General features: G+C 32.3%; 1 protein-coding gene across 1 annotated transcript in view; it reads right to left on the reverse strand.

Annotated features, from left to right (window-relative positions):
- Positions 1–10,602, reverse strand: part of LOC105622942 (dihydropyrimidine dehydrogenase [NADP(+)]) — a 71,949-nt gene that overhangs the window by 26,146 nt on the left and 35,201 nt on the right. The window contains exons 7-9 of the mRNA XM_012204350.1: positions 7,953–8,137; positions 5,428–5,643; positions 5,175–5,339 (exon numbers count right to left, since the gene is read on the reverse strand). Of these exons, the coding sequence (XP_012059740.1) occupies positions 5,175–5,339; positions 5,428–5,643; positions 7,953–8,137 (566 nt within the window). The remainder of the gene's footprint in view (positions 1–5,174; positions 5,340–5,427; positions 5,644–7,952; positions 8,138–10,602) is intronic.

Genomic DNA, 10,602 nt, shown 5'->3' on the forward strand with positions numbered 1-10,602 from the left:
TGAAACAATCACAGGTATCGAACGCAATTGATGCGTTTGAGCCGAGCGTTGAAAGACAAATGGCCGCAATACAACGAGAGACACGATAAAGTGATTTTGCAGCTTGACTCCATGTTGCGAAAGTAGTCAAGACATACTTGGAAACGTTGAAATGGGAACCCCACCCGCCATATTCTCCAGACGTTGCTCCCTCTGACTATCACTTGTTTCGATCAATGGCACACGGCCTGGCTGACCAGCACTTCCGGTCTTATGAAGAAGTAAAAAATTGGATCGATTCGTGGATAGTCTCAAAAGATGACCAGTTTTTTCGACGCGGGATTCGTACGCTACCCAAAAGATGAAGAAGAAGGGACAAAGTAGTGGCCAGCGATGGACAATACTTTGAATAATAAATGTATAACCAGTTTTTTACAATAAAGCCTCGAATTTCGGAAAAAAACGGCGGAAGCAAAGTTGTACACCCAATATGTACATTTGAGCTAAAAATATGATATTACTGTTTTTTTTTCCATTGCGCAACGGTTATAAAGATGGTAATATTACATTTTTTATTCAAATTTCTATATATTTTACATTTAAAATATTAGCATGATACTAGCTATTCGATAAAGCAACGTTCAGCTTTAAGAATCTGTTTTTTTAATTGCAGTACGATGATTTTTAATGAAGTTATGAACAATCAAAGTTAGAATGCTCCTTTTTACTTAATTCGCGAATAACTCAAGAACAAAAAATAAGAAACATTTTTAAAAGACGATTTTGTAAGGAAAACTCTAAACTTTCGAAATAGATAATCGAAAATTTTTTTTCAGATCTTTTTTGACACGTTACAGATCCACAAAGTGAGAAGAAAAATTTTCCATCTTTTTCAACTTGTAGTTTTCTATAAAATGACAAACTTACATAAATTCAAAAAAATAACCATTTGAAAGTAGAGATTTCAAGCTTTAAAACGTTTATTTTAATTTAAATTTTGATCATTTTTAACAAAGATATTTTATGTATAATTTTGAGCTAACAAAATACCGCAGAACTTTTCCTTCAATCTCAATATCATGATCATAAAATATAAATTATACATATTTGGTATTTAGCATTTTATTAGCCAGATATATTTTTATATATACATTAACATAATATAAGATATTATTTAAAAACAAATTTTGTTATATAAATAAATTCTAACTTTCTGTTTAGTGAACTTTGGGGGAGCGATAGCCTCGTCCGCTCCCCCTTCCCCCCTTCTGGATCCATCATTGAGACTATTTTCCTTTTAAGAGAAAAATCGTCGCTTTCCACTTACAATTTTGTTCAATTCAATCGACACTGCCTCTGCTAGGAAGGAGAGTCAGAGTGTGTCAAGTGCAATTTTGACGAATTTAATGATATTAAAATGTATATGCAAACTAGTTCGTAATTCTAATTTTGTTTTGTTCTTTGACCATTTTTAACTATCTTTTAAAAGATTAGAGATTAAAAGTTGGTTGCACACACTGCACATATCGCGTTCCATTTAAATTGTGTTCGAGTGTATTAAACTGTGTCGATTTGTATCTTCTAAAAGGAAAACAGCCACGGTAACTGGTACATAGACTGAGCATTCTTCGAAATTCTAGAAGTGGGAATAAAACTCAGGTAGAAAAGAACGTAACATTGTGATCCAGATGTGTTCTTTCTAGTGCATGCACGAAACGAGAAAGAACGCATTTAAATCAATATATTCTTTTCTATCTGGGCTTTATTGCCATACCTTGAATGCGTAGTCTATGGGAGAAACTCGTATGTAACAATAACGCAGTGCGCCGGAATCTTTTTTGAAGTTAAAGTATAATCTTTAGCGAATAAGCATCGAACAAGCCCAACTCAAAATGGATTAACGAAAATTTGATTGAAATTTTTTTCTATCCGAATGCGTATTTTAAATAGTGAATACTTTTTTTAGATTTAATTGGATTCAATTGAATTCAATTAGATTCAATTGGATGCAATTGGATTGAAAAACTGCATTTCCTATTCAAAATTTTGAATTGAACAGTATTCACAATGCATAGAAATTAGCTAATATTATTTTTAGATTGAAAAGCATAGAGATATGCTTCAAGTAATTCCTAAAAATGAATAAAAATGCATTCAGAATTGAAAAGCATTCATTTTAACATTCGTAAATCAATAATTTCTGAAAATCTGAATCCATTTTAATTTATTTCAATCCATTCTCGTTTATTGGGAAACCACCGATTCAATTATTATTGAAAACTGATTTTTTGCGACGCCGCGCGCTGAGAAAAAATGCCGAAGAAAATCGGGAAATTCCGACGTGACCTGACAGCGCGATATAAAAATAGCGATTAAAAAGATCTATTCCGTTCCTAATTCCGATCCCAAGCGAGAACTCCGAGATTCGCTGAGCAAGTATCCAAGTCCGAATCCTAGACAATTAGTAGCGAGAAAAGGGGGTAAAATGTTCTTTGCCTCCGCTAAGTGTTTTCAGCAATTGGCGAGCCAGCCTGACACAGTTATTGCGCACCAGAATAAATATGGTGTATAGTGTTCTTTGCCTCGACCGGCATTCTAGGTTATCGGTCGTACTTTAACTTTATTGAATCTGAATTTTTAGATCTTACATACAATACTTTAATATTTATATTTAATATCTATATTTAATATCTAAGACTTGATGATTCCCCCTCTTTAGCAAAGCTGACTAATAGGAGCGCGTGTTTGTTGTTATTTAGATATATTTTCTCATTATGTTCACCATTGTTGTGACCATTGTTCACGACTATTGTTCATGACAATGTAACATCAATATTTGTAGCAATCTGAAACTGTCATGTCAATTTTGCACATTATTATCATACCAAATTTTATACTCAAGACATTATTTAACTTATTATATTGTTACATTTTAATTAATTAACATATTATATTGTCATGATTTAATAAATCAGAAAGTCTAATGACGTTTCTATGCACAATTCTCGATGTAAGCGATATCTTGTTCTAAGCACAATTCTTGATATTAAACGATAGAAATGCATTTCAAATGATTCATAGAATAACGTTTAGTATGTGACACAGTATTTCATTCGTTACTCAACATTAATATTGAGGAGGACCCAAAACTCGGATCGAAACGTTATTTTAGTTTATGTTATTTTAGTTTATTTTATATGTGTGCATTGGAAAATAAATTATAATTTGCAACTACAACTGGCTTAATCTAATCTATCTTGGCGTTGGCTCTCAGCAGGCTTTTTAACTATCATTAATTAATAGCTAATTAATCGAAATGAATCGAAAATGAAATCCGAGAGATTTTTTGGATCGCTGATTACGAATCTGAAGTCAAAATTAAAAAATTCAAAATGACGAATAATCCAATATGGCATACAAATAAAAAAATTAGTTCTGGGGCTGTAAAATGGGGTCAAGTAGGTTTTTGAAGTTTTTGAAGTTTTGAGGTTTTTGAAATCGTTCATTATGAATCTGAAGTCAAAATTTAAAAATTCAAAATTGCGAATCTAGTATAGTGAAGTGAATACTCAAAAGGCAAACAATCTGTACAGTTAATGTAAGTTGGTCCCGTCCCGAGAACGGGGCGAACATACTCTCTCACCCACAAAGGTATATGCGACAGACTACCATCCATCATCCAATGAAACTGTCTCAAGAAAGGCGATGGAAAACTCAGTAGCGCCTGCAAAATGTTTCTGCAGGGATGAGCAGTTTCGCCGCGACACGCCTCGAATCTTCGAGGCGCCTCATGTCTACAAGAAACCACGAGGAGGCCTATTCTTCTGTGTCTCGTCCAGACGCATGCTCTGGAAGGATAGAGATTAGGATTAGGATTGGATATTGACTTACTCGCAATGCGAAACAATCAAGTAGTTAGACTGCCTCCTGTCTTATTGGAGCAAGTCAGCTCTATGTGGGGCGCCAGCAAACCCGAATTCATAACAGTAGATCACAAGTCGAACGCACAAGGCGTCTGACCGACGCCTAAGAACAATTTATGCAGTATATGTACTGCAAATGGAGGTTACTTTATGTTTGCTGTTTTTATTATTAACTTTTTGTTTTTTGGGCCATTTTGAACCCCCATTTTGAATTTCAAAAATCTGAGGTTAAATTCGTAATCAATGATCTCGAAAACTATCGAATAACAAATTTCTCGAATAACTGAATTCTATGTAAAGAAAAATGTATGCTTCAAAAAATTAAGATATTCACTCGCGAAATAAAAATAGTCAGAATTTTTTGAAATTGAAATTATATATTGTACTAAACGGCTTTGACATGCTTGTGCAATTAAAATGAGATTGACCGTTTCAATACTGAGATCTAAACAATTAACAACTTTTTATACGTGTCGCCTGTACAAAATTCACGAAAATGTGTTTATTTTTGTATGATCTAAACTAACAACAATATATTAAAAACGATGAAGAAACATGAAACGAATATTGTAAAAAAAAATTATAATTTTGATCATTTAGTTAGGAAAATAGAGAAAAGAATGCATTATTTCGATTTTCTTTGGCATATAGTGGCGACTGAAGGAAATGATGAGGAGTAGAAGGAAAGGCCAGCGGGCATCTGACAGCATCGGCATTTGCGTTTATTTGTATTTATTGGCTGTATTCAGCGAATTCAACAGTTGAGCGCTCACTGCTAGTGATGTATTTTTCCAGATCTAAAATGCTGATTGGATGATTTAAAAGAACACACCAGTAATAGCGAGCGCTCACTCAAATGTTTAGTCCGCTGAGCCATTTTTTTTCCGCTTGTGTGTCTTGGACAGGCAAAATCGAAAATACTAATAATCAATATTTAAATTTATAACTTAACAATTACTGTTGAAAAGAGTGCTTTCTCAAACATGTTCATTATTTTTTGTCAGTTTTCTCTTTCTGGTGGGAGTGAAATATCATCACCGAGTGCCGCAACAGAACTAAACTTTTAGACGATATTATCGCGAGTATATTACCTTAATCAAATTATTATATGAAATGTAAATAGAGTGCCATAATATTACTTTCTCCTTTAACATTAAATAATGAATATATATATATATATATATAATTATTTTAATTATATAATTATTTTAATTTTATTATTTGCATAAACTCTATATACTTCCATATAATTGAGCAAAAAGTATTGTATACCTTTGTAGGAAAGTCTCGTTTTAGTTCAGTGATACTGCCACACCAATAATCGACGGTTTTCTCGGATATCAACTCGATATTCAAGAAGCTACCCTGCTCAGGTCCATAATGATGACGAGACATAGTGCCTTTGACAATGCGCGGCGATACATTGGTGACGAGATCCTGTGACGAAATATTTTGGAAATAAAATATTATGTTGGAAATAAAATATTATGATTCGGCGATAGTTCTTTATGAAATGAAATTGGACCTTGTCCAAGGAAAAAGTTTTTGTGATTGCAAAGGCCCAGCCGGCTTCAAAAGCTCGCCGGATCATTGCGCTGGAGGTGCAAGGTGGTGCAGAAGCAAGACCGAAAGGATTCTCGAATTTTATTCCACATATCTCAACACTGAGGTCAACATTGTCAACGGCGGTGTGGAACTTTGGTAATTGTGGAATTTCTGGTACCGCAAAGTCATAGAATTCCTACACAATATAAAAATTAAAATATAAAATAACATTATGTCACTTGAATATATGTACGATTTTACCTAATTTTACACTTTCACGACAATCTATAAAGAATTGGAAATCTATAAAGATTTTGTTGATGACAATTAATGAAGAGAAAATTTTTCACAGATTTTTCATACAATTTTTCAAATTTGTTCACAGAATTTCTAAGTTTATAACTTTCTTACATTATTTATACGAATTAGAACACTTTTTAGAAAAATTTACAAGTAACACTATCCAAGTGTCATGCACCGATTTCCCTGAGACTGTGCGGTGATGCTCTCAATTTTTAAGAATTCAATATGATAGAATCAATATGGCGGATTTGATTTCTTTTAATGAAGCAAGACATTCTCGCTTTCTGCCGAACCCCCCGAACGGGAATAACGTAGAGGTGACGAGAAACTATTCCTTTTTTAATTTTTGTTTTTTTATTTTTTGGATTTAAAAAAAACAAAAACAAATAAAAACAAAAAATTAAAGAAGGGAATAATTTCTCGTCATAGTTTCTCTCCACGTTGATTATTCTCGAATTTGGCAGAGAGCGAGAATGTCTTGCTGTTTTCATTTTTAAAAAATCAAATTCGCCATATTGATTCCATCATATTGAATTCTCAAAAATGCAGATTTGGATTCAGCAATTTCGAAAATCACCGTATACCCCATTCTGTAACAAACGTACGAGAGTACTTCGTCAACTACTGGAATTCACTCCTATACATTCATAAGGGCGCATTTTCTATCCTTAAAACAACTTTCAAATATAAAATAATACGTGTTAGATATTTTTCAATGTACTACATGTATGCATAGTCTCAAGAAAATCGGCGTATGGCATTTGGGTAGTGGTACTTGTCAGAAGATCTACATCTCTTCTCAAAATTATTTATATGTTAATGAAATATCCTAAGGTTTATAAGAAGTTTAGGAAAAAGTATCGATTAGAAAACCAAACTTGACCTTGACATATATTGACCTTGACATATATTGTGACATATATCATATAACCCTGAATGATCTCTAACAAGATTTAGTCATCGCTCATCCTTCGTTAAAAAACATAGCTTCGTTAAAAAGTTAGAAACAAAAGATGTTTTAAGAAATAATCGTCTCATTTCTGCTATACAAAATCAAATTTTTTACTTCCACCCCATTTCCCCCCCCCCTGCTCACGACTTTCACCCGAAGCAACTCTCACTCTACTTCCCCCTCCCCTCCCCCTAATGAGGTGGCGAGAAACTACTTGTAGTGACATTGCGTGTGTCAAAGCAAAAATGGTCGTTTTTGCTTTACTGAATAACTCAGTGAAAAAATTGTATAGAAGTCTATAAAAACGTAAATTAAAGGTAAAGATTCACTCTTTCGAAAACTGCAAATCCCATTTGTGTATAATTTTTATTGATGCCATAGAACTTCGTAAAAAGTTTTGAGATTTTATACATCTTCGTTTATGTTTGTGTAACTTCATAATATCAGTACGACTTTTTTAAAGTACTGATTTAAAAAATAAAGATTTCAAGCTTTAAAATCTTTTTTAAACGATTCGCTATGATGATTTTTTATTGAGTTTGCTATTTGAAGATATTAAAAATTTATGGCTAAAATTTAGTGGCTCATTTTTTTTGCCTGTGAGTGTTTCCAAATAATTTTTAATAATCCTATTTCCAAATAAATTCTCTGCTTTACAAACATGCAGTAATTCATTATTTTAAAATAAATTTGCTTTAAACAGACAAATTCTTCGTATTAAAAACAAATTTTCTGCTAAAATGAACTTGTGTTCACGTGGAAAATCACTAGGCAATAGGGGAGGTGGAATGCAATAGATGGATAAAATTTAGAATAGTTTCTGATGTTATATATAGCCGAAATAAGATGTTATTTTTTCAAACTTTTTTTGTTAATAACTTTGTAATGAAGGACATGCGATGGCTAAAACTTGTTGGAGGTCACTCAAGGTCATGGCCTGAACAACATACATCAAGATCAAGATCATTGGAGCTTGGTCCCTTAATCGATACTTTTACCGAATTTTATTGTCAGTATAATTCCTGATAAAATGTTATAAAATCTAAAAAAATCAAAAATATTTTTTTAAATTATAGAATGAAAAAATATCAATATTTCAGATGTAAAATATCAGAATATTTCAGATGAAAAATTCTAAGAGAAGAGTAAATTTTCCGAATATTTCTGAGTATTTTTGAAAAATATTCCGATTTATATAAAGCTATGAGAACAATTTTCCAGATATTATATTATATCTGTACCAAACACACCTGTATGTATTTGTGAATGTACCATGCAGCAGTCTTTCCATCATTCACGGATTCCACAGTAGTCTGGGAAACACCCGCAAGGTCACCTCCACAGAATACACCTGGTACCGAGGTCATCATCGTAGTCTTATCTACTTCCGGTAGATTCCATTTGTTCATCTTAACCGGTATCATAGCACGCTTCACTATTTTTATAATAGAAAGAATTTGGTAATTATTTGGTTTAACAGATATCACGCCGGTTTTCTTGATCCCGACAATGTTGTCAAGGTCATGATCTTAAGTAACTTTCAAAAGCTTTAAGGTGGCAATAACTATTCGTTCAAAAGTTATTAACAAAAGTTAAAAAATATTGTCTTATTTCTACTATATACATATTAAAAAATATTCCATATCCTTCTAGGAGCATTCGATTTTTCATATGAAGGAAAGTTCACCTTATTTCCCCCTGTCTAGGAACGCTTTCCACGCGAAACGAAGTTCCTCTCCCCCCTTTGTTTAAGAGCATTCAACTTTCGACGCAAAATGAGCCCCTCTCCCCAGCCAAGGGGCGACTGATTTTCTCCTAAGAGGGGGGAGGAGGAGTGATGGAGTAGATGTTTCTTCGCGTGGAAAGTCGTATTCCGTTAGTATATAGCAGAAATAAAACAATATTTTTTAAATTTATTTATTAATAATTTTTGAACGAACAGTGATCGCCCTCTATATTTGTAGGTCACTTAGAGTTATGATCTTGACAACAGTGAGAATAAAAAGTATTCGTACAAAGAAATTTTTTATAAAAATAGTGTTATTTATAGAAATAAATTTAATTAACTTTTAATTAATTAAATTTTAATTAACAATTTTATACAATGAATACATTCTGATCTAACATAAACAAATAAGCTTCGCATGTATTCCTGATTTTAAAAACTTTTCTCGACTGTACGAATATTTTTTGAGCATCCAAACAATACAATTTCAATTTTTGCTTATTTTTCAGATGATATATTTTCTATAATTAATACACATCTTTTTGATATAGTGTATTTCTTTGCTCGATATTTTTCGACATCGTAGAAATCGCAGCGCACATAAATCTTCACTGACATAAATAACTGTCATTCTCAAACGATTTGAAGGAACGCCACGATTTTTTTATCAAATGTGAAGAACATGTGTCATCAACTTAGTAAAGCAAACGGATTTGATGTATAGTTTTCCGTAATTTTTAAAAAATAAACTTCGAATACTTTTTAATCACACAATATGTAATTTTAAAAAATATAGAATCTATTTTATTTTTTATGAATAAATTGTTAATTAACAAGAAATGATTTAATTTAATTTAATTTATTTTGTTTGTGCATTACAAAATAAACAAATAACATAACAACTACAGAGTGTTACATTCAGTGGACTCCACAATTTCTTCATCTCGCGAACGTTTGATCAATAAAGTAAGGAACGAACAAATACAATCGATAATACAAATCCGAAGGAAGTTTCCAACCGAAAAATTATATTTATTTAGAATCAAGTAATCCGCAATAAAAAATTTCTTATAGCATTAACGCATTAAATTTCCTTTTTTCGAGCATCGTAGAAAAGAAAATCATTATCAAATAATCATCAAATAATCATTATCAAATCGCGGTGGTAACAAGATGCTAAACCGGACCACGAAACAATCTCCGCGATATCGCGGACAAAAGAGAAGATGAAATGTTTAATCATCTCACACTGATATCACGCGGGTCCAATGATAGTGTAGGCTCAAAACAGGATCATAAATTTAATAATGACATTTTCCGATATTGGGAAAAATCAACACAAACTGCGACTTTCGATTAACTAAATCCAGGAATATTTGCTCATCGCTTAAGAGCAGTTTGATAAAATGCAGGTGATTTTTCCCATTTATAATTGATGATAAAAAAAGAAATCGACAACCCACACATATTCTCCCCCTACAACGAAACTCATCAATAAGAAGTAAAACTAACTAGAAGAAAACTAAATAGAAGTAAAACTTACAGTGCGAGTGGAACTAATTTAAGGGCAACTATCTAATGACTAGTTAAAATTTGTTATCATATCAAGAAAGAAAGAATCCCATGAACTTGATTCCTCGATTTTCTGATTAGATCCTACCAAAGAACCACTTCCAAAAAATTGCCTATACAAACCGCAATGCGAGACACAAATAGAGAAAAAGGAGCACGAAGAACAAGAGAACGAAGAGAACAAGAGAATAAAGAATGAAGAACAAGATCAAGAATGATAAAATTTCAAACTCGCGCTTACGTAATTAGGATCTGTGCGTGATTTTTGCAATCGGATGAACATCATTAGCTTTTCGGTTCTCGACACCTGGTATAAACATTCCAACAGCAGAAATTTGTAAGTCTCTTATTATTATCATTATTATTTTATTTTTCTCCGAAATTAAACTAGCTCACTGAAGAGAGCAAATAATTCATTGGTTCAAATAATTTCTTATTAAATTTTCGAAAAATATTTTCAAAATCGACGGAATCAACGGAACAAGTATCTCCTTCTGTTCTCGTTCCTATGATTAGTCCTTATTATGTAATTTTTTTGTGACTTTTCCTTTCTCTTCTTGTATCATTAATGAAATTCGATAAATACAATATAATTATAGTTA

The sequence above is a fragment of the Atta cephalotes genome, assembly GCF_000143395.1.
Source record: "Atta cephalotes unplaced genomic scaffold scaffold00050, whole genome shotgun sequence".
In the NCBI taxonomy this organism is placed as follows: Eukaryota; Metazoa; Arthropoda; class Insecta; order Hymenoptera; family Formicidae; genus Atta; species Atta cephalotes.